Source organism: Peromyscus maniculatus, chromosome 7 (assembly GCF_049852395.1).
Source record: "Peromyscus maniculatus bairdii isolate BWxNUB_F1_BW_parent chromosome 7, HU_Pman_BW_mat_3.1, whole genome shotgun sequence".
NCBI classification, from domain to species: Eukaryota; Metazoa; Chordata; class Mammalia; order Rodentia; family Cricetidae; genus Peromyscus; species Peromyscus maniculatus.
In genome coordinates, this window is record NC_134858.1 from 20,412,943 (window position 1) to 20,435,865 (window position 22,923).

The 22,923-nt window shown below is 44.4% G+C and overlaps 1 protein-coding gene and 1 pseudogene across 4 annotated transcripts in view; both read left to right on the forward strand.

Moving 5' to 3' along the window:
- Positions 1 to 22,923, forward strand: part of Bbs9 (Bardet-Biedl syndrome 9) — a 425,345-nt gene that overhangs the window by 12,883 nt on the left and 389,539 nt on the right. For all 3 annotated transcript variants that reach the window (XM_006991684.4, XM_016009926.3, XM_016009929.3), the window contains 2 exons: positions 2,518 to 2,640; positions 11,198 to 11,348. In XM_006991684.4, coding sequence (XP_006991746.1) covers positions 2,529 to 2,640; positions 11,198 to 11,348 — 263 coding nt within the window. In that variant the 5' untranslated portion in view covers positions 2,518 to 2,528. The remainder of the gene's footprint in view (positions 1 to 2,517; positions 2,641 to 11,197; positions 11,349 to 22,923) is intronic.
- LOC121830768 (eukaryotic translation initiation factor 2 subunit 3, X-linked pseudogene) lies at positions 3,547 to 5,863 on the forward strand (annotated as a pseudogene). The gene has a single exon (XR_013052653.1). The product of XR_013052653.1 is annotated as a eukaryotic translation initiation factor 2 subunit 3, X-linked pseudogene (transcript).

Below are 22,923 nucleotides of genomic sequence, written 5' to 3' on the forward strand. Positions count from 1 at the left end.
TCGGTCATTTCAGCCCTAAACTGTCACTGGTGTTGATGTTGTGATTTTCCCATGTGTGATGTGTTCACAGACGTGCCCTGCACTGGGCCTGCTATTCCCCTTCTGTTGGTTGTTGTGTCCTCCCTGCTTGCCAAGGCTGGGGTGCTTCTGGCCCATGGACAGTTGAAAGTGGGGTGCCCTGGAGCTTTAAGGCATTGAACAAGCCAGGTAATGCAACACATCACATGTTGGTAGACTGTTCATCTCATTAGCGCCTTTGCTGACTGTCAGTTTTATTTCCTTGGCATTTCATTTTGGCAGTTCTTTGTAAGTTCTGTATGTTAGCCCCCGTCTGAAGCCTACGTGGAAGGGTTTCTCCTGCTCTGTGGGCTGTTTGCTGTTAGCCGCCTTTGCTGTGCAGACACTTTATGTTTCACGTAGTCCCGTCTGTTGATACTGGGGCTGTTCCTGGCTGTGGGTGTTCCATTCAGAACGTTCTTGCCCACCCGGTGTCTTTCTGCCCAGTACCTTTGTAAATCCTGTTTTGTTTTATTATTATAGATATGTATGGTTTAGTTTCTTCATTGAAACAATTTTCACACAATATATTTTAGTCATGTTTTTCCATCCCCCGCCCCTCCCAGATCCTCTCTACCTCCTACCCACCCAACTTTATGTTCTTTCTCTTTTTTTAAAAAATAAAACAAAGAAGCAAGAAACATGCACTCAAAAATCCGTACAAAGACATAAATATAGAAATAAAAATAAACAAGCAAAAGGCCAGTAAGACAAAAAGTGCCCAAGCAGAGCATAGTGGGACAAAAACATCTACAAAAAAACGCCATCAAGTTCGTTTTGTGTTGGTCAGCTGCTCCTGGGCATGAGGCCTGCCTGACGTGGTTAATATACCTAGTGAGAGTTCACCGGAGAAAACTGATTTTTCCTTTACGAAAGGGTATCACTTGCAGATAGAGTCTTGGTGAGGGATAAGAGTCCTGGGACCCATCTGGCTTGAGCCTGTGCAGGCCCTGTGCATGCTGCAGTCTCTGTGAGTTCATGCATCTGCCTGTGTCTAGAAAACACAGAAGTCAGCCATCATCTCTGGCTCTCACAGTCTTCCCACTTCCTCTTCCACATGGATCCCCGAGCCCTGAGGGGAGGGTTTGATAGACATCCCACTTAGAACTGAGTGCTCCAAAGTCCCGCTGAGATATCCCAGGGTCCGGAAGAACATTCTCCCTGGTCGCCTGCAGCACAGTCGGCATTCCAGGTTTTCAGTTAAGGCCTTTGCTACATTTTGAGTTGGTTCTGTGCAGAGGAAAGGTAGGGATCTAATCTACCCCCCCCCCACACACACACAAGAGGATGCCCAGTTTTGCCAGCACCGTTCGTTGCCCAGGGGCTCTTTGCTACTGCGTGTTTCCCTCCTTTGTGAACGGGTGGTCATAGCTTTGTTGGTTTCTGTCTGGGTCCTCTCTTCTGTCCCAGAGGTCTGCCTGCCTGTTTCTGTGTCAGGACCAGGCTGTGGTTGTCACTGTGACTCTGTCGTATAGTTTGAGGCTGGGTTTTGTCACACCTCCAGTGTGTTCTTACTGTTGAGCATTGCTTTGGTTATTTGTGTTTTATATGCATACTTAGATTGTTTTTTTCTAGATCTGTGCAATAAGACACTGGAATTTTGTTAAATATTGTATAAAATCTGTAAATTACTTTTGGTGGTATATCCATTTTTTTTTTGTCATATCAATTCTGCTAATCCAAGATCATAAATCTTTCTCTCACTTAGCATCTTTAATTTCCCTTTTCAAACTCTTGACGTTTCAATTTGTTGGTTAGGTGTACTTAATACTTAAAGTAATTTATCTTATTACTATTATTTTTAAATTATGTGTTTATGCCTGTATGTGGGTTTATGCACCCGAGTGCAGTGTCATTGGAGGCCAGAAGAGGTCACCAGATCCCCAGGACCTGGAGTTACAGGCAGTTATGAGCCATCTAATATGAGTGCTGGAAATCAAACTCAGGTCCTCTGGAATATTAGTATGCATTCCGTTTTTTTTTTTTTTTTTTTTTTTTTTTTTTTTTTTTTTTTTCAGAGACAGGGTTCCTCTGTGTTGCTTTGGAGCCTGTCCTAGAACTTGCTCGGTAGACCAGGCTGGCCTCGAACTCACAGAGATCCTTTGCCTCTGCCTCCCAAGTGCTGGAGTGAAAGGCGTGAGTCACCACTGCCTAGCTGATCAGTGTGTATTGTTAACATAGTCATCTCTATGGCCCATGGGTACTTGACAGTTTTGGGAGTTCTTATGAACAGTCTAGTTTTTCTAATTTCTTTCTGGTGTATGTGAAGGCTGTTGCTTGTTTTTAACTATTGATTTTGTATCTTATAGTTTTACAGTAAGTGTTTTTACATCTAAGAATTCTCTAGTAAATTATGTAGGGTCTTTTAAAAAGAGAATCATGTGGTCTGGAAATGGGATGATTTGACTTCTTCCTTTTTATAAAGTGAATTTTTATTATAAATGAATGTTTTATTTTTAGGGTGAAAGACCATGTCCTTATTTAAGGCCCGTGATTGGTGGTCTACTGTGCTGGGTGAGAAGGACGAGTTTGATCAAGGCTGCTTGTGTCTGGCTGACGTCGACAACAGTGGAGATGGGCAAGGTAAGGGGTTGCGGGTGTGCTTCTGTCTCCCCAGTGCTGGGGACTGAACCAGGCCTCCCACTTGCCGAGGAGGGTTTCTCATATTGGGCTGTAGACTGCATTTCCCCACTGAGCAAAGTGTTAAAGAAACGAGAATATGAACTTAATAGAACATGACTGACTGCAGGTCTCAATTATAACCTAGGTTTGAATGTGCCTCCTCCCGCTCCCTCCCCCCCCCACCTTTTTCTAGATAAACTTTCCTGAGGTAGTCCAGGCTGGCCCCAGTCTCACTCCGATCCTCCTGAGGTTACGATTATGAGCGTGTGTCACCATGTCTGGTGTTTTCTTATAAGTAGTGTGTAGATGGTAGCTGACAGAGTTCTTCCCTCTGCTTTATTGTTGATATCATTCTGGCTTTTGTTCATTCTGTCCTATTAATTTGGTGGAATTAATAGACAAATCATGTGGCACTTGATTTGCTACCAAGTGGGATCTTTTAAGGAAGAACTAGTAAAATATTTAAAATAAAAAATTCATTTTAGAAATTATTTATAATGAAAATGATGTTCTTTTTTGTTTTTTGAGACAGGGTTTCTTTGTTTAGAATTGCCTGTCCTGGATCTCACTCTGTAGCCCAGGCTGGCCTTGGACTCACAGAGATCTGCCTGCTTCTGCCTCCTGAGTGATGGGATTAAAGTTGTTTGCCACCATTGCCTGGCTATGATGTGCTTTTCTAATTGAATCTGGAAACATTAATGCTGTAATAAAATCATGCTAATTCTGTTAGTGAGGGGAAACAATTGCTAAGTCATTACTTTCATTTTTTGTTTTACAAAAAACAGTTACTGTCCTGTTCTTACATTACTTGCTTCTCCGAATATTCATGTTTTAAGTGGTCTTTAAGAAGGGCCTAGGTCGCTCTGAGCAAGATGGCTGGGGGTGAGGTTGGAGTGACTCTCGGGCAGCCACATCTTTCCCGACAGGATCTCGCCACATTGGATGTCACCAAGTTGACACCACTTTCACATGAAGTTATCAGCAGACAAGCTACAATTAATATTGGTACAATTGGTCATGTAGCTCATGGGAAGTCCACTGTGGTAAAGGCTATTTCTGGAGTTCACACCGTCAGATTCAAAAATGAACTAGAAAGAAATATTACCATCAAGCTTGGATATGCTAATGCTAAGATTTATAAACTTGATGACCCAAGTTGTCCTAGACCAGAATGTTACAGGTCATGTGGAAGTAGTACACCAGATGAGTTTCCTACAGACATTCCAGGGACCAAAGGGAACTTCAAACTAGTCAGGCATGTTTCCTTTGTTGACTGCCCTGGCCATGATATTTTGATGGCTACGATGCTGAACGGCGCAGCAGTGATGGACGCAGCTCTTCTGTTGATAGCTGGTAATGAATCATGTCCTCAGCCTCAGACTTCTGAACACCTGGCTGCCATAGAAATCATGAAACTCAAGCATATTTTGATCTTACAAAATAAAATTGATCTGGTAAAAGAAAGTCAGGCTAAGGAACAATATGAGCAGATTCTTGCATTTGTACAAGGAACAGTAGCAGAAGGAGCACCAATTATTCCAATTTCTGCTCAGCTGAAATATAATATTGAAGTTGTCTGTGAGTACATAGTGAAGAAAATACCAGTGCCCCCAAGAGACTTTACTTCAGAACCCCGTCTCATTGTTATCAGGTCATTTGATGTCAACAAACCTGGCTGTGAAGTTGATGACCTTAAGGGAGGTGTAGCTGGTGGTAGTATTCTAAAAGGAGTGTTGAAGGTAGGCCAGGAGATAGAAGTGAGACCTGGTATTGTTTCCAAAGATAGTGAAGGAAAACTCATGTGTAAACCAATCTTTTCCAAAATTGTATCACTTTTTGCGGAACATAATGATCTTCAGTATGCTGCCCCAGGTGGCCTCATTGGAATTGGCACAAAGATTGACCCCACTTTGTGCAGAGCTGACAGAATGGTGGGACAAGTGCTTGGTGCAGTTGGAGCTTTGCCTGAAATATTCACAGAACTGGAAATTTCCTATTTCCTGCTTAGACGTCTTCTGGGCATCTGAACTGAAGGAGACAAGAAAGCAGCAAAGGTCCAAAAGCTGTCTAATAATGAAGTGCTTATGGTCAACATAGGATCCCTGTCAACGGGAGGAAGAGTTAGTGCCGTCAAGGCTGATTTGGGCAAGATTGTTTTGACTAATCCTGTGTGCACAGAAGTGGGAGAAAAAATTGCCCTTAGCCGAAGAGTTGAGAAACATTGGCGTTTAATTGGTTGGGGTCAGATAAGAAGAGGAGTGACCATTAAGCCAACTGTAGATGATGACTGAAGAATCCAAGTTAAACAATGCCTTGGGATGGAATTGGGATTTCTTTTAATGTCTAGGGGTATATTTTCAAAGCAATACTAGGGAATTAATTTCGTAGCTCATTACCTTAGTAGTAGCTGTAAGAATATTCTCATTTTGGTGATGAATTTAACCTCAACTTCTAATATAGGGCCTACAAGTAAATGTTAAAGTACATACTATATTGGGTTAAATCTACATTTTAGCAGAAGTTAAACATTCCAAAATGATGTCTGATTTGTCAATGAGTGAAAGTTTGAAGTGAAACTTCACGACAACCAGCCTTTGCTATAGCACACATATCATGAACCTCTCTAAAATGAAATGGTCTCTTCATGATTTTATCCAGGAGTGGCTCCATGGTGAAGGACAGTTGTTGCTGTCAAAAACAAGGGCCCACACTTTCCATGACCCACTCCCTTTATTTGGTCTTCTGTTATCTGAAATTGGAAGGGAGGGAAGACCAGTGAGCTCAAATGAGCAAGGCTCTTAGAAATTGAGTGCTCAGTCCCTTGCCACAGGTGACCCTTTGCTCTTAGCTTTTTCCGGGATGGGACCAGGACAATCCAGCACCAGAAGGTCTCACCCTCTTCCAGTGCCCTGAGACTGTGTCTTTCTTATTTACGCCTAAAAATCTCAGTCTTCCCTCACCAACAAATAGTATTATAACGATGGATGATAAATGATAGTTGACAAGGTTCTGTCCAGGTTGTGTTTTCTGGGGTCTTTGTTTTAGTAACAGAGTCTCCTGCATGATGAACAAGCACCCTACTGCTGACTACTGCCCCTAGCTGTAGTAGTTGGTAGGATTATGGTGTAAATTATGCTGTTAGTAATCTTTGAGCCTTAGAAGAGATAAAGACTGTTCAAAAGCAGAGTGTGTTGGTTCTAAGTCTATCCCCCACGTGCCTGCAATTTTCCTGTGCTGTGCTTTTGAATTAATCGTGATTTTGCTTAATTAGATGTTCTATTAGAGCAGTGATTTCCAACTCTAGCTGTCATGAGAATTGCTGGGGAATTAAAAAAAAAGGCCAGGCAGTGGTAGTGGTGGTAGTGCATAACTTTAATCCCAGCACTATGGAGGCAGAGGCAGCTAGCCTGGTCTACAGAGTGAGTTCCAGGACGGCCAGAGAAACCCTGTCTCTAAAAACTTGGCAGGGAGCAACTCCCCAGTGTTGAGAACGAAGTTTAAGGGGTTGAGAAATACACATACTGAGTAATGTCACTGGCTTTTGGTAGTTTGATATTTGATACTCTTGTTTGCTTTTCTTTTGATTTGCATAAAAATGGGATTTAATTCCACAAAAAAAAAAAAAAAAAAAAAAAGAAGGGCCTAGGTCAAGCTGGGTAGTAGTGGCACATGCATTTAATCCTAGTACTCGGGAGGTACAGGCAGGCAGATCTTTGTGAATTCAAGGTCAACCTGGTCTACAGAGTGAGTTCCAGGACAGTCAAGGCTACAGAAAGAAAACCTTGTCTTAAAAATAGTTGTCTTGAAAAACTATTAAAAAAAAGAAGAAAAATGGTCTAGTTCTATATTATTACAGTATGAAATTTGTACTAAGTTTAAATAGTTTATATTTCACGAGCTCTTACTTTGCAATTCCGATTTTCATTGGCTTCCAAGAAAGAAAATTAATCTGGTGATATAAATATTACTCCTTTCCTTTTACTTTCTTTCTTTTTTTTGAATTTTTTAATACATTTTCTATTCATTTTACATTTTACCAACCACAGGCCCCCTCTCCTCCCTCCTCCCGTCTCCCAGCCTTACCCTACAACCCAGCTCCCCTTACCACCTCTTCCGAGGCAAGGTCTCCCATGGGGAGTCAGCAGAGCCTGGTACATTCAGCTGAGGCAGGTCTAAGCCCCTCCTCCCTGCACCAAGGCTGCGAAAGCTGTCCTACCATAGGCACTAAGCTCCAAAAAGCTGGCTCATGCACCAGGGACGGATCCCAATCCCACTGTCTGGGGGTCCTCTAACCAGTTCAAGCTAAACAACTGTCTTGCCTATCCACAGGGCCTAATCCAGTAGCCTGGGGGCTCCTCAGCCATTGGTCCACAGTTCATGCATTTCTACTAGTTTGGCTGGCTGTCTCTGTGCATTTTTCCATCATGATCTTGATGTCCCTTGCACATAGAATCCTTCCTCTCTCTTATCGATTGGATTCTCGGAGCTCGGCCTGGCACTCGTCCATAGATCTCTGCATCTGCTTCCATCAGTCACTGGATGAGGGCTCTATGATGACAGTTAGGGTATTCAGCCGTCTGATCACCAGAGTAGGCCAGTTCAGACACCCTCTTGACTATTGCCAGTAGTCTAAAGTGGGGTCATTCTTGTGGATTCCTGGGAACTTCCCTAGCACTCTGTTTCTCCCTATTCACATGATGTCTTCATTTATGATGGTATCTTTTTCCTTGATCTCCCATTCTGTCCCTGTTCCAGCTCAAACTTCCTGTTCCCCTATGTTCTCATCCCCCATCACTTGCCCTCCATTATCTACCCCCCCCCCCACTCCCAGGTTGCTCATGTAGATCTCATCTATTTCTCCTTTACTGGGTGATCCATGCATCCTTCCTAGGGCCCTCCTTAGCTAGCCTCCCTGGAGTTGTGGGTTGCAGTCTGGTTATCCTTTGCTTTACATCTAGTATCCACTTATGAATGAGTACATACCATGTTTGTCCTTCTGAGTCTGGGTTACCTCACTCAGGATGATATTTTTTTAGTTCCATCCATTTGCCTGCAAATTTCATGATGTCTTTGTTTTTCTCTGCTGAGTAGTAATCCATGTGTATATGTACCACATTGTCTTTATCCATTCTTCAGTTGAGGGACATCTAGGTTGTTTCCAGGTTCTGGCTATTATGCATAATGCTGCTATGAACGTAGTTGAGCATGTATCTGTATGGTATGAATCAGCATTCCTTGGGTATATGCTCAAGAGTGGTATCATTAGGTCTTGAGGTGGATTGACTACCAATTTTGTGAGAAGTCTCCATACTGATTTCCAAAGTGGTTGTACAAGTTTGCATTCCCACCAACAGTGGAGGAGTGTTCCCTTTGCTCCACATCCTCTCCAACATAAGCTGTTGTCAGTGTTTTTGATCATAGCCATTCTGACAGGTGTAAGGTGGTATCTCAGAGTTGTTTTGATTTGCATTTCCCTGATGATTAAGGATGTTGAGCAATTCCTTAAATGTCTTTTGGCCATTTGAGATTCTTCTGTTGAGAATTCTCTGTTTAGCTCTGTAGCCCATTTTTTAAAATTGGACTGTTAGGTATTTTGATGTCTAGTTTCTTGAGTTCTTTATATATTTTGGAGATCAATCCTCTGTCAGATGTGGGGTTGGTGAAGATCTTTTCCCATTCTGTAGGCTTATTAACTTATTTGCCTTACAAAAGCTTCTCAGTTTCAATAGGTTTTATTTATTAATTGTTGCTCTCAGTGTCTGTGCTACTGGTGTTAGATTTAGGAAGTGGTCTTCTGTGCCAATGTGTTCCTTCCTACTTTCTCTTCTATCAAGTTCAGTGTAACTGCATTTATGTTGAGTTCTTTGATCCACTTGGACTTGAGCTTTATATATGGTGATAGATATGGATCTATTTGCAATCTTCTACATGTTGACACCCAGTTATAGGAGGCAGAGTTTTTAATGACAAGAGGAATGAAAGGTTCTCACTCTATTTAGTAGCAAGAGATTCATTAGTGTTCTTTGCATTAAAAAATATTTATTTTTATTACTTTTTATAAATTACATGCATTTGCCTGAATTTGTGTGTGGGTTATATGCCCATGAGTGCAGGAGCCTGCAGAGTCCAGATGTCAGGTGCCCTGGAGTGAGATTTTCAGATAGTTACTTGTGAGGCACTTGACATGGATGCTGAGGACCCAGCTGGGGTCCTCTGCAAGAACAGTACATCTCTCCAGCTGCTAACTGGTGTTCTTGATGAGGGTGGATGTGTATTCACTTCTGGATATGTAGTGTGTGAGTGACAGAGAGTGGGAGGGACAGGGACTATGGCTCCTTGAAGAAACTTGCTATAAAAAGCACAGGTAAGAAAGAGGAGGACAGTGCAGAGCCTAGAGATTTTTTTCACCATTGTGACAAAGACAAGAAGATTAGAAAGAAAAGTTCCCATGCTTGTTTAAATTTGATGAACCCTTTTGTCCCCGATTCTGATCCTGCCTCTCCCAGTCCTCTCAGGACATCTGCTCTACCAGCTCCGTCCTCTGTAACACTGTCTTTCTGGCCCTCTAGAATTAGTAGAACGCAAACTCAGTGCTCAGGATACTTGCAGAGCATGGCTGTTTGCTTTTGTCAAGTGCATCTGTGCAAGTGAGCATTAGTCCCAGTCTTAGTCAGTGTTCTGCTGTGGAGAAACACCACGGCCATGGCAACTCTCATGAAAGCAAGCAAGCTGGGGCTGGCTTACAGTCCAGAGGTGTAGTCCGTCATCATCATGGCGGGAAGCATGGTGGCACCCAGGTAGACATGGTGCTGCAAGAGTATCTGAGAGTTCTACATCTGGATCTGCAGGCAGCAGGAAGAGAGAGAGACACAGGGCCTGCCTTGAGCTTCTGAAATCTCAAAGTCCACCTCCAGTGACACACTTCCTCCAACAAGGCCACACCTCTTTATTCAAATGGTGCCGTTCCCTGCTGACGCCTCTGGGGCGTCCTTCTCATTCAAACCATCACAGTCCCCTAGAGAAGAATCCTAGGACAATTCCATCAGGGGCTGGAGGATGACTCAGCAGTTAGGAGCAGACAGTGCTTTTCCTCCATGGTCTCTGTTTCTAGTTCCTGCTTTCAGGTTCCTGCCCCGACCTGTGCCAATAATAGGCTAACCTATAAGACAAACCAACCCTTTCCTCCTGTCCATGGTTTTGATCAGCGTTTTATTGCATCATCTGATAACAATCTAGGTCAGAGCACCAGGTCCCAGAAGATGATCTGTGATTATTTATTTGTTCTGTTTCTTTCTTTCTTCCTTTCTTTCTTTCTTTCTTTTTTTAAAAAAGATTTATTTATTTATTATGTATACAGCATATATGACTGCAGGCCAGAAGAGGGCATCGGATACTCTGGAACTGGAGTTGCAGGTGGTTGTGAGCCACCATGTGGGTGCTGAGAACTGAACTCGGGTCCTTATGCAAGAGTAGTCAGTGCTTTTAACTGCTGGACCATCTCTTTAGCTCCTTCTTCTAGTTTTTCTGGGGACTCTAGGATCCTTATTTGTTTCTTCTAAGTTCCAATAATTCAAGACACTCTTTGGTTTGTAGATGTATCTATCATTCCAGTTTCTGCCAGTATTGTCAGATGGACATATCCCAGCCCAGTTCACACACTCTCGCTTTGCTTCCTACTTTTGGGAAGGGATGTAAGAAAGCTTTTAGCTAATACTCCAGTGCCATGCCCACCTGCCTGCTGCCACACCTGCCGATGTGTGCCTTGTCATGGCTCTGAACTCAAAAGCCCGAAATCAAACATTTTCTTTGATAAGTTGCCTTTGTCATAGGTGATAGAAAAGTAACTAAGGCAGCTTCTGAGTGCTAGGATCACATGCCTGTGCCAGCTCACTTGGCTGCCTTGCATCCTAATTTGGCATTTAGATTCCTCTATGTCTTTTTCCCTAAAGGACAGTTGTGTCCTCATTTTAACTTGGTTATATCTGCAAAGACTTTTCAAACTGCATCACATACACAGGTACCTGGAACAAGGATTTGAACATATCTTTTTGGAAGACATCATTTACATTCCTATACACATTCCTTCCTTAACTACTGAGCCCAAGACCATTCACTGTTAACTGGGGCATTCCAATGAGTGTCTTCAACAGTCATAATCAATTATAGAATTAACATTCCATGATAAAACAAGTCTGTAATCTTTATCAGTCTTTTGAGACAGTGACTTGCTGTCATTGAGCTGAATTATGATGGATATCAATTGATGCTTAAGAAAAACACACTCATTTTCACTAGTATCCTTGACTTTTCATGATGTAGAGCTGTTTTTTGAGAAGGTGTGTGTTACTCATAAGTTCCCTTTAATCACATCATCTGTTGGTCGAGTGACTTTGTGTTTGAAGCAAGGTTAGGATCTTTTGACTTCTTAATTTGACTTCTTTAGTCTTCAGAAAGTTGATTCCCCACGATATTTGCTAATGTCTGTTTGTTACTCTGTCTTTTAAAAATCTGTCTACAGATAAAATCATCGTGGGCAGCTTCATGGGCTACTTGAGAATCTTTAATCCCCATTCTGTGAAAACTGGAGATGGGCCTCAGGCTGAAGATTTACTTCTGGAAGTGCACCTGCGGGACCCTGTGCTTCAAGTGGAAGTCGGGAAGTTTGTCTCGTGAGTGTGGGGTTTCCACTTGGGCATCACATCTGTGCCTCATGGGGACACTTTTACAGATTTAAAATATTATTTTATGGATTGTACATAATAGATACATGTCTTTCAGGCAAGCGACATGTTCTGAACACTTTTTATGTTGAAACATGTACATTTAAGATGAGTTAACATAGTGATTTATTAGTGTGTATGTCTGTATGAGTGTATACGCATGTGTGTGCAGGTGCACACTCTAGGTCTTCCTTTTGGAGAGTGAACGTGAACCTAGGGCTTGCAATTTCTTGGCTATGCTGGCCCCAAAGCCCCAGTAGCCCTCCTGTTTGTGCCCCTTTGGGCTGGGTTACCATTGGGTAAAGGATGCCTCCCTTGCTGTACGGGTGCTGGGGACTGAATAGTGGTCCTCATGGTTGTCCATCAAGCTCACTTCAATACCGAGGACACTTTTATAGTAATGAACTTGAGAAATTAGACATTACAGCATCGGGACAGAGATAACCTTATAGAGCAAGCCAAATATTCACTTCTGAAAGAACACCTCAGGTAAATATCTGTTTAATAGGTATACAAAGATGCAAATTACTATTACTTTTCTTCATAGTTGTGAAAGTTAAAATGAACTAGTTATTTAAAATAGAAAGATCCTGTCTTGAAGTCAGCTCAATCCATGAAGTATGTTTGGTCCCTATGAAAAATGTTTCAAAGTTCTCTCTCTCTCTCTCCCTCTCTCCCTCTCCCCTCATTTATATATGTCTCTCTCTCTCCCTCTCTTTCTTTCCCTTTATAAGTTGCTATGTGTAAGTAAATTTGTTGCAACTCTGTGGATTTGGTCCTGGATTTTGGCACCAAAGTGTGAGTTTTGCAACTCTGGGGGAGAGGTATCCTGACCTCTTGGGGAGTCAGGTGATGGATGGAGTTGTGACGAGACAGCAGCTCTAGAGGGCGAGGTAGCTGCTTAGAACAGCTAACAGCTTCTGGACAAGGTACCCAGATGCTGCGAGCCACAAACCGCTTAGGCCAGCTCTAACAGCTGGAGGGCCAAGGTGTCCTGGATACCTCGAGCCACTTAGGGGGTACAGTTCTGCCCTGGAGGGGAAGTTATTCTGACTGCTCGGGAGAGTCAGGCCTGGAACTGCTAGGACAGTTCAGAAGGGTATCCTGATTGTTCGGGAGTCAGGCTATACCTGGTGTGATGGGGGATGGTCTCCCCACAGGATATAGCAATCCTGCTCCTCTCCTGGAGAGCTGTTACAGCTGAGCTTTGCTCAGCCGTCACTTACGGGGGCTTCCTAGCAGAGCTCTGCTTCTCCAGCCTAAGATGTTGCTTCTTTTGCTTCACTCTGCAAAAGGGAAACCCCTGCAGAAATGTAGAAATCTCCTCTGGCTCCAGAGAAAAGTGTTCCTTTTTCAGCTCTTCCTTGCTCTGTCCACTGAGGGACGTCTCAGCATGGATCTTCTGTTCACCAGTGAAGGAAGATCTTCACACCTAAAACTCTTTTGAGAAAGAGATTTATTTGGGAAGGAGGGGTCCAGGAGAGTGGCTGTCTCTACCAGGATGGAGAGAACAGCTCACAACTGACCAGGCAGGGTGGTTTATATAGGATCTCTTGGGGGCAGAGTCAACCAGGGATTGGCTAGTTTTTTTCCTGCCCAGGGATTGGTCAGTTTTGTGGGCTGGGGCCAGAGATGGCCCTGATTTCAGGGCCAAACTGTGTTTCTTTCACTGGCCTTTCTTGGTGTTTTGACAATAATTCTAAGGCCAGGGCACATTTCTTTCACTGACTCTGATTCTAGGGGCCAAGAGTGTTTCTTTGGTACTGGTTTCAGAGCCAGGGCATGTTTCCTTGGTTCTGGGTTTGGGGATAAAATGTTCCTTTCTCTGGCTCAGGTCCCAAACCCAGGCTGTGTTTCTTCCCCTGGTCTTGGGCTCCAGGGCCAGGGTGCTACTTTCGTGCTCTGTGATTGGTTGGTTTCACAGGTCAGTTGGCCAGGGGCAGAGATAGCTCTGATCTGAGCCAAACTGTGTTTCTTTCTGCCCTGATTTGAGCCATCTTTCCCTAGTTCTGGGGTCCAGGGTCAAGGTAGGTTTCTTTAGTGAGCCCCCTTTCCATACACTATGGTCATTGAGTCTCTTCACATCAATAGAAACCCTAAGATGCTGGTGTGTAGATGTAACAGTATTATTAAATAAGAAACATAGAGCCAAATGCAGAGTTAAAAGCCCAAGAGTTCAGAGCTGTTGCTAAGAGTTGAGACTAAAACCGCCTTCTTACCACCCGCTGTCGCTACCACCCTTCCTCTCAGAAAGAGACCTACTTCCTGTGTGTCTGTCTTTTTATTGACTTCCTGTTCTGCCTTCTCATTGGTTGTAAACCCAACCACATGACCTCATCATTGGCTGTCTATACAGATCTCCAGATCTCTATGGCTCATATTGAGATTAAAGGCATGTGTCTCCATGCTAGTGGTATCCTTGAACACACAGAGATCTGCCTGTCATGGGATCGGATTAAAGGCGTGTGCCACCACTGCCTGGCTTCTGCTATGGCTTGCTATTAGCTCTGACTCCCAGGCAACTTTATTTATTAGCATACAAATAAAATCACATTTCAGTACAAATAAAATATCACCATACTGGTGGTGGGCTTTAAGAGTCTGTAACTTCGCCCCACCTTTACATGTTTTCTCTGCTTCCTGTGTATGACTGAGATGTGGTCTCTTGGCTTCCTGCTCTTGCAGCCATGCTTCCCTTGCCGTTATGAGCAGCCAGCGCCCTGGAACTGAGGCCAACATAGTTCCTTAAGTTGCTTTTGGTCATGGTATTTTATCACAGCAACATCAAAGTAGCTAATAATCCAATAAACCTGTATTTCTTGGTCTTTAAAAATACTGTGAGTTGAGTGTGGAGGTGCAGGCCTATAATCCCAGAACAGGAAAGGTTGAGGCAGGATTGCTTTGAATTTGAGGCCAGCCTAGGTCACATAGAGATACCCTGTCTCCAAAAACCTAGACAAAGAAAAATATAACAACAACAACAACAAAAATCCCAAATTCATAAAAGTATTATGACTATAAATGGGACCAACAAGAAAGGAGACAGGGAATGGGGAAAGGAAGTGTCATCCACATACCATATACACATGCCGTATGCATGTGCATAGTGTATATGTATTTACATATACACAATGAAGCCACCATTTTATGTAATTACTATATGCTGTTTTAAAAAAGCCAATCATCCAGCTTGAGTCCTGTGTCCTAACCTGAAAGCCCCCTTCCTGTGTGTAATAGTTCAGTGGCAGAAGGCAACCTTGGCAGGTTGGAGCCAAGGGGCATCACAAAGTCACACCATGCAACAGAGCTCACATGGGAGGTTTATTGTGGGGGGGAGGTGCAGAGGTGGCCTCTGAGTGAGAGCAGAAGGGAAGAGAGGGAGGGGTGAGAAGGGCTTGCAAACGGGCTTGGTGAGCGCTCTGCTTCGTGGCTGCCGCAGCTAGTGTCGCATCTGGGCTGCTGCTGATGACGTGTCCACTAGGTCCCGGGAGCAGGCCAGTGTAAATGCCTGGATGCTAACACTGTGGTCTAACTTGCATGGTACCAGAAAGTGCGATGAAAGCCACCAAGCAAGGGGAGCAGTCAGTAGACCTACCTGCTATGACATCTGTGAACTACAGCACCCATCAGCATGGCAAGATACCCCTAAAGGCTCAATCATGGCACTCAGATCTTGGTGGTAACTGACGGCTCTCTGGGTAGACTCAAGGCCCACTCAGCATGAGTGGGACCATGCCTGGTACTAGAAACAGCCAACAACCTGGCACTGTCAGGCCGTGGGTCTTAGAGGAGAATCTACTACCATCACTTTCCAGACCAGCATAATTCCTAACTGCACTCCAAAACTTATCCTTAGACATACAGGTAAGCACAGCTCTCACCCCCTATAAAAGAAGCCTTTCTTTACAGCAAGTGGAGACCATTGCAGAAAACCACAACTGCACACAGTGCAGAGATGAACAGATCATGGGGAGTCCAGTCCCAATGGACACATCTTTAACATAAGTCCTGCACCTAAGGGCGCATGGTGGATGAGAGGACAGAAATGTCAGGAGAGCCAGAGGACCAGGAAGTCTTCTGTGAGACTAGAATTCCTAGAAATGGCTTTCTAAACAAGAATTATGGGGTCTGTAAATGCCATAGTCAGCAGAGTAATGATCTGTGTGAGGCAAGAAGGAAGTCTGGTTCAACACAACCCAGTAGCTGGTCTTGGTTCAAACTTCTAAAGTCTGACACGGGGTGGTTTATTTGAGGCATATTTAAGCATAGCACAATTTTGGAAAAAGATTTCTAGGTAATAATTGAAAGGAAAGATATTGGCTCAGGACCCCCAAGGACAAGTTCTCAGCACAAAAGAGGTTTATTTGTCCCAGAGGGACAGAAGGCAGGAATGAGAGACAAAGACGGGAGGACAAGGGAGACAAAGAGGACAAGGGAGAGGGGGAAGGGGGCAAGGGAGAGCGGGCAGGGGTGGTTTCTTGGAGGGAATGCCCCTGGCTAGAGAGGAGACAGGCATGGCACACAGGAAAATGGCAGTTTCTAAAGGTAAAGGGCAAACCCTGTGTTAGGACGGGCATGTTAACTAGGTAAGGCAAAGGAGGCTTTTGATTGCTGGACTCCAACACTTTGATAGCTGGACCTTGGTCGTCAGCCTCAAGAGGAGGAAGTGGCCAAATAAGGGAATAGACCTTGGTGACTAGCTTTAAGAATGTAATCTAAAAGATTTTAGCAACTTCCTGTTGCCTGCGGGATCAAAATGTAAGAACCCTCAGCTCCTTCTCCAGCACCAAGTCTGCCTGCACACCACCATGTCCCACCATGATGAGAATGGACTAAAACTCTGAACTGTAAGCCAGCCAATGAAATGTTTTCCTTTATAAGAGTTGCTATGGTTACAGTGTTTCTTCACAGCAATAGAAACTTTAACTAATATAGAAGTTGATACCAGGGACTGAGGGATCGCTGTGATGGGCCTGGCTTTTGTTTGAAGGAGTGTGGACCTTGGGACTGTGGGTTAGAAAAGCAGTTGAACACTTCAAGTTCGGCTTAATGGGCCGTCCTAGTGGGAGCGTGGAAGACAGTGGTGACGAGTGTGATTTAAACTCTGGGGGGCTGGCTCAAGAGGTTTCAGAGGGGAAAAATTTTAGTAGGTTGCCTAGAGATTGTTCTTGTGATATTTTGGTGAAGAATGTGGCAGCCTTTTGCCCTTGTCCAAAGAGTCTGCCTGAGGCAGAAGTGAAGAGATTTTGATTAATTCCACTGGCAGAGGAAATCTCAAAACAGCCTAGTATAAACTTGTCATGTGGCTGTTAGTGTTAACTCTGATGAAGATTTATAATGAAAAGGAGCAAATAAAGCTCTTTACTCATTTACAGTTCAGAGTTTTAGTCCATTATCATCATGGTGGGACATGGTGACATGCAGTGAGATATGGTGCTGGAGAAGGAGCTGAGGGTTCTTACATTTTGATCCCGTGGGCAACAGGAAGTGGTCTGAGACACTGGGCGTGGCTTGAGCATATATGAGACCTCAAAGCCCACCTCCACAGTGACACACTTCCTCCAACAAGGCCATACCCCTAATGTGCCACTCCCTCTGGGAACCATTTTCTTTCAAACCCTCACACCCATCCTTATAAAAGATGTCACAAGTACTTTACAAAGGGAGTAGAGATGGTTGATGGCCTGGTGACCTCTGCACTATCTGTATGATCAAACTGAGCAAATAAAAATACAAAATGTAAAGACTGAGAAAAAGGGCACCAGGAAGTGGAATAGAGCTAAATCTTGCATTCAAGGAGATAAATGGATTAAGAAATGGAATAAAGGGAGTGGTGAGCTCAGGGAAGATTTCCAACTTGTGAAAAGGAATTAAAGAAAAGTTTAGAGCTGGGTGTGGTGGTGCATGTCTTTAATCCCAACACTCCGGAGGCAGAGGTTGTCTGATATCTGAGTTTGAGGCCAGCCTGGTCTACAAAGCAAGTTCTAGGACAGCCAAGCTTAGTCAGTGAAGGAAACCATGGAAAGCAGAAGGCTGGTGAAGATGTAATTGAACAGGGGATCATGTTCCAGCCCCAGCAAGCTTAGTCAGTGAAGGAAACCATGGAAAGCAGAAGGCTGGTGAAGATGTAATTGAACAGGGGACCATGTTCCAGCCCCAGCAAGCAGCAGAACTGGGCAGCTTCAACTGCATGGCTTTAGAGTCAAGAACAGAAGAAAGGGATTATGGAACCTTTTTCATCGACTAAGGAAGGCCTCTGAGACCAGGCATGTGTCAGGGGCATCCCAGATTGGAGGCATAGAGGCTGTTGTGTGAAGCCTGTGAAGTTGAAGCATGGATTGCCTTGGAGATCTCAAGATGTTAGAGACGCCAGAGCTGTGGGATTCCTACTGAGGAGAGCTGCTAACAGGGAGTGGAACAAGCCCAAGAGAAAGAGGTGTGTTGCAGTCAACCAAGCTGAAAGGAGTTGGAGATCTGAAGAGTGCTGGAGATCTGAACGGTAGAGGCTTAGTGAAAAATTATATTTGACAACAGTGGCAGAATGGGCCCAGCAGGACTGGAAGTCCCACCAGGCTGCAGCCTGAGTGGTGGGGTGCTGACTAAGGGGCCCCAGGGCTGCAGACAGTAGTTAGAATATCAGTAGATTCAGGTGAAAGATGGAAAACGAGCAGTATTGTGGGGTTTCTTCACAGCAGCAGAAACCCTAACTAAGACAGTGCTCAAGATAAGGGTCTGGGGGGCAGGAGGAGCCAGGTGTGGCCTCAGCCATACAGATGGCACAGAGGTCACCAGGCTCTTAACCATATCCACTCCCAGCTTCTGGGCTGTAAAGAGGTTATACATCTCTTCCTTGAAGAGACAACTCTGTGTTTGACATTCCTTATCTGTGAGCACAGGGACCTCTGTGTCCAACACTGAACAATGACAGTATTGATAGATATGATAATGTGTAAGGGAGAAAAATCTCACAGGGTCCACCTTTAGTCAAAGAACTATAGGCAGGCAATGGCTGCCCAGAGGAGGAGGATCAGGCACCCCCAATTTAGCACGCTAGTGGTTAATTCAGTTTGTACATATCCCCAGCCTTCACCATAATATCAAAGAAAAAGGCAGGTTATTTGAGAAAGCAATAGGGGAGAACACAGGAGGGGTTAGGAGGCAGAAAGAAGGGGGAAAATAATGTAATTATATTTTAATTTAAATAAATCTAGGGGCTAGAGAACTGGCTCAGTGGTTAAGAACACTGGCCACTCTTCTAGAGGATCCAGGTTCAATTCTCAGGACCCACATGGAAGCTCACAACTGTCTGTAATTCCAGTTTCAGGGAATCCAGTGCTCTCTTCTGGCTTCTGTGGGCACTGCATGCATGTGGTGTATAGACAGATATACATGCAGGCAAAATACCCACACACATTTAAAAAAAGCCAGTCTGGTTGTGCCTGTGATCCCATCACTTGCAGGGCAGAGCAGGAGGACAGGAGTTCAAGGCCACCCTGGGCTACATGAGACCTTGTCCGAAAATGGAACAAATAAATATAATGTTAAAAAAGTATTATGGAAGTTATCATACAGGTAGAGTGGACTTGCATCATCTTTGTGAACACCCTTTGCCCTCTTACATCTCATTAGTCCCCCGAACCCTGTATGAATCATGGTTCACTCCATTTGTTCATTGTTATTGGCACCATTATTCAGAATCCTGAGATCTGTTTGAAAACCAAAGAACCATCTCACGTATTGTCCTAGACAGGGTTACTGTTGCTGTGAGGAAACAAGGACCAAAAGCAAGTTGGGGAGGGAAGGGTTTTTAGGCTTACACTTCCACATCATTGTTCATCATTGAAGGAAGCCAGGACAGGAACCCAAAGTGGGCAGGAACCTAATGCAGGAGCTGAGGCACAGGACATGGAGGATGCTTGATAAATGATTTCTTTATCGTTTATTAACAAAAAAAATGCGTGCACAAATGGTAAAGAACAAATGAGGACCCTGAACTGACTCACAAGCCACTGCCTGACACCTGCAGTCACTTGCTTCTGACTTGAAAAGGCTGCTCCTTCTCTGTCACATCCGACTGTAGCAGGAATCTTAGAGTCTTATTAATAAAACAAACCTGGAGCCAAGTATTGGGGTGAACACTGGAAGATCAGAGACAGAACAAGCCACAGCTACCTCACCTCGCCAATTCCTCAGCTAGTCCTGTTTCCTCAGACTGGAAGCTTCTGTGTCCTCATTTGAATGGGTCTCAGCTGAACTGTGCTGCTCAAAGCCTAAAAGCTTAACCAGCCAAATGCTTCTAGTTTCTGGTCCTCATGCCTTATATACCTTTCTGCTTTCTACCACCACTCCCTGGGATTAAGGGCTCACTTTCTGGGATTAAAGGCGTGAGTCACCATACTGGGCTGTATCCTTGAATTTATGGATTTCTGCCTCTGGAATGCTAGGATTAAAGGTGTGAGCGCCACCATTTTCTAGCCTTTGTATCTAGTGGCTGTTCTGTCTCTGGCCCCAGAAAAGTTTATTAGGGTGCACAATATTTTGGGGAATACAATATCACCACAAACCCTGCTTCTTGGACCAAAATGCTCCTCTCAATTAGCTAGTGGACTGGTGACAGAATTCCCATAACAGTTCTGCTTACTGGCTGTTTCCTATGTCTTGTTCAGCCTGCTTTCTTATAGAATCCAGGACCACCAACCCAGGGATGGCACCATCTACATTGGGCTGGGTCTTCCCTCATGAATCACTAATTAAGAAAATGCCTTTCAGGCTTCCCCACCACCTGATCTTTTGGAGGCATTTTCTCTGTTGAGGCTCCCTTTTCTCCAGTGACCTCTAGCAGTATCAAGTTGACATAAAGCTGGCCAGCACAAGTATGAGCTCTCTTCCAGGGACATGCTTCATTTTGTTGGAGACATGGACCATGAATGCGTTAGGCCAGTGTGTGAAGTAAGACTTTTATGGCCTGCCTTGTGTTGTGAAACAGTGCACAGCAGCCTTGACGAGTTTGACCCAAGGTGAAGAGACAGCCACACCATGCATGTGCGGTGGGCAGCAGCATGGTGCAGTGGAAAGTCACACCACGTACACACGCCATCCATGTGGAAAGTTTTATTATTAAAGGGGGAGGGGAGAGGGGAGAGAAAGAGAGGGAAAGAGAGAGGGAAAGAGAGAAAAGCAGAGGTGTGTGCAGCCTCATGGAAGGAGAGAGAGGGAGAGAGGAAGGAAGAGAGAGAGAAGGGTTTTTTTTTTTTTTAAAAGGGGACTTTACATAAGATGTCAGGACACTGGGTGGGTCCCCAAGTGACGGCCAGAATGCTTTTGATCGTTATAAAAAGGTGAGGTATGGATAGCAAGTGGGTGGAATGAGGGCGCCGAATTCTCAAGATTGTTTCCTGCTGATTTTGGGTGAAGTAGGGAGGGAGAAGTTGAGAGTCAGAGTCACTCACAGTGGGAGGTGTGAGTGAAGAAGCATTCAGTTAGCTGTCATTCTGGAGACCCCTTGAAGGAGCTGAGAGGGCAAGTTGCTAGGAAAAAAACCAAGTTATTGGCCTCATGAGTGGGGCTAGCCATGGGAAGAGAGATAACTGCCAGAAAGAATGGGACAGAAAGCCAGATGGTGGTGGCATATGCCTTTAATCCTAGCACTGGGGAGGCAGAGGCAGGATCTCAAGGCCAGCCTGGTCTATAGAGTAAATTACAGGACAGCCAGGACTGTTTCTCAGAGAAACCCTGTCTCGAAAAACAAAACAAAACAAAAAAACTCCCAAAACATGAATGGGACAGAGAAGTGCCCTGCTTGTACAGAAGAGGCAAGGGTGGATGAGCCAGATGAAAGAGCAGATACACCCTTGAGTCTGGAGTGGTGGTACCAGCACTGTTGTTCCAGGAGCTTGGGGAAATGGCCTGCCAAATAAAGAGTACAGGAGCCATCACATCTGCTGGAGGTGGAAAAATGCCTCTATCCATCCTGTAAAAATATCAAAAAATTAGGAGACAATGGAATCTTCACAAGTGGGCATGTGGGTAAAGTTAACCTGCCAGTATTCGTCCGGTTGGTGTCTTCAGATGGTGCAGAGGCTGGTGGTGTATCTGGAGGGCCCCTGAGGGTTTGGCTGTGGCATGAGTCTGGCAGGAGAGGTGGACCTGTGCAAGAACCCTGTAAATGTTTGTAAAACAATTGAAACAATTTACATCTTGATGTCATAGCAAAAGCTATGGCTTTGGGTTGAAAGGTATGAACATTTTCTAGGGCCTGGTTTCAGCCCAATGAAACATATCTTTACATCTATTACCAGAGGAAATTTGCTGAGTGAAAGTGGTTAAGTGAGTGAAGAAGAAGGAGCAAGTCTTCCCTACCCTCTCCAGTGCTAACCTGTCTCTAAAAGCTGGGACCAGTAAAATCCACAGAAATGTAAGGACTCCCAAGACTGTCTGTAGTCAGTGCTCTACAGTTTATCAAAACTGCATTTATCAGTGTTAAAACTCTGAACCTCTGAAGTCACATCTGAAGCCAGTTCATCCTGTATCATGAAGTCTGTGAATGAGGCACACCTGTCTGTACTTTAACAGGAAACTTACTAATGAGCTACCAAGGTGCTTGTAGCCTTGGAGTTGGGGGAGAGAGCTGTTAAAACTGGCAAATGTCTTCAGATCTGAGAAGGATAAGTAAGTGAACAGAAGTGAGACAGCTTTCCTATCTTCATATAAACAAACCTTAAAGCTGTTTCTTTTTATCTAATTTACCAGGAGATACTGAGAGCAGTCATTGCAAAGTGAGTTTATCCCTTTTTTTGAGTCTGATAGCAAGGTAAACTCTGCTTCTTGAGTGCTGGGATTAAAGGTGTGCATCACTATGCCCAGCTAACTTTACATTTGTATATCTTTTCCCTCCCCTCCCCTCCCTTCTTCTCTCCTCTCCCCTCCCTTCATCTTCCTTTCCTTTCCTCTCCTCTTCTCTCCCCTCCCCTCCCCTCTTCTCCTCTCCCCTTCCCTCCCTTCTTCCCCCTCTCTCCTCTTCCCCCTCTCCTCCCCTCTCCTTCCCTGTCCTCTTCTCTCCCCTCCCCTTGTGTCCTCCCCTCTCCTCTCCTTTTCTCTCCATTCACTCTGTAGTACTAGGGACTGTACCCAAGGTTTCATGCATGCTAGGCAATTGCTATACTACTGAGCTATACCCAACTTGCCATTTTTAAAAAACATGAGTTAATATGATGTCTTAACATTATAAGTCCTAGGTAGAGAACTAGAAAAAGACAGACCAAGGCTATTTTAAATCTGTGAATTAAAGTTTACCAGGGTCTTTTGATGGACTCATAAAACACCTATTCATTGCTCTCCTATATTAACTAGTGCTTGCTCCCAGCTCTCTATGTGACAGTTCGGGTTATGCCTTCCTAGGAAAAATGATGAGGAAGAGAGATAGAAATGGGGCAGGCAGCTCAGGGGCAGGGGCCTCAGTTTGTGTCCTTGACCATAAGTTGAAAATCCTCTGGCCAGGAATGTCAGAAGGGAGCTTTGGGTTCTT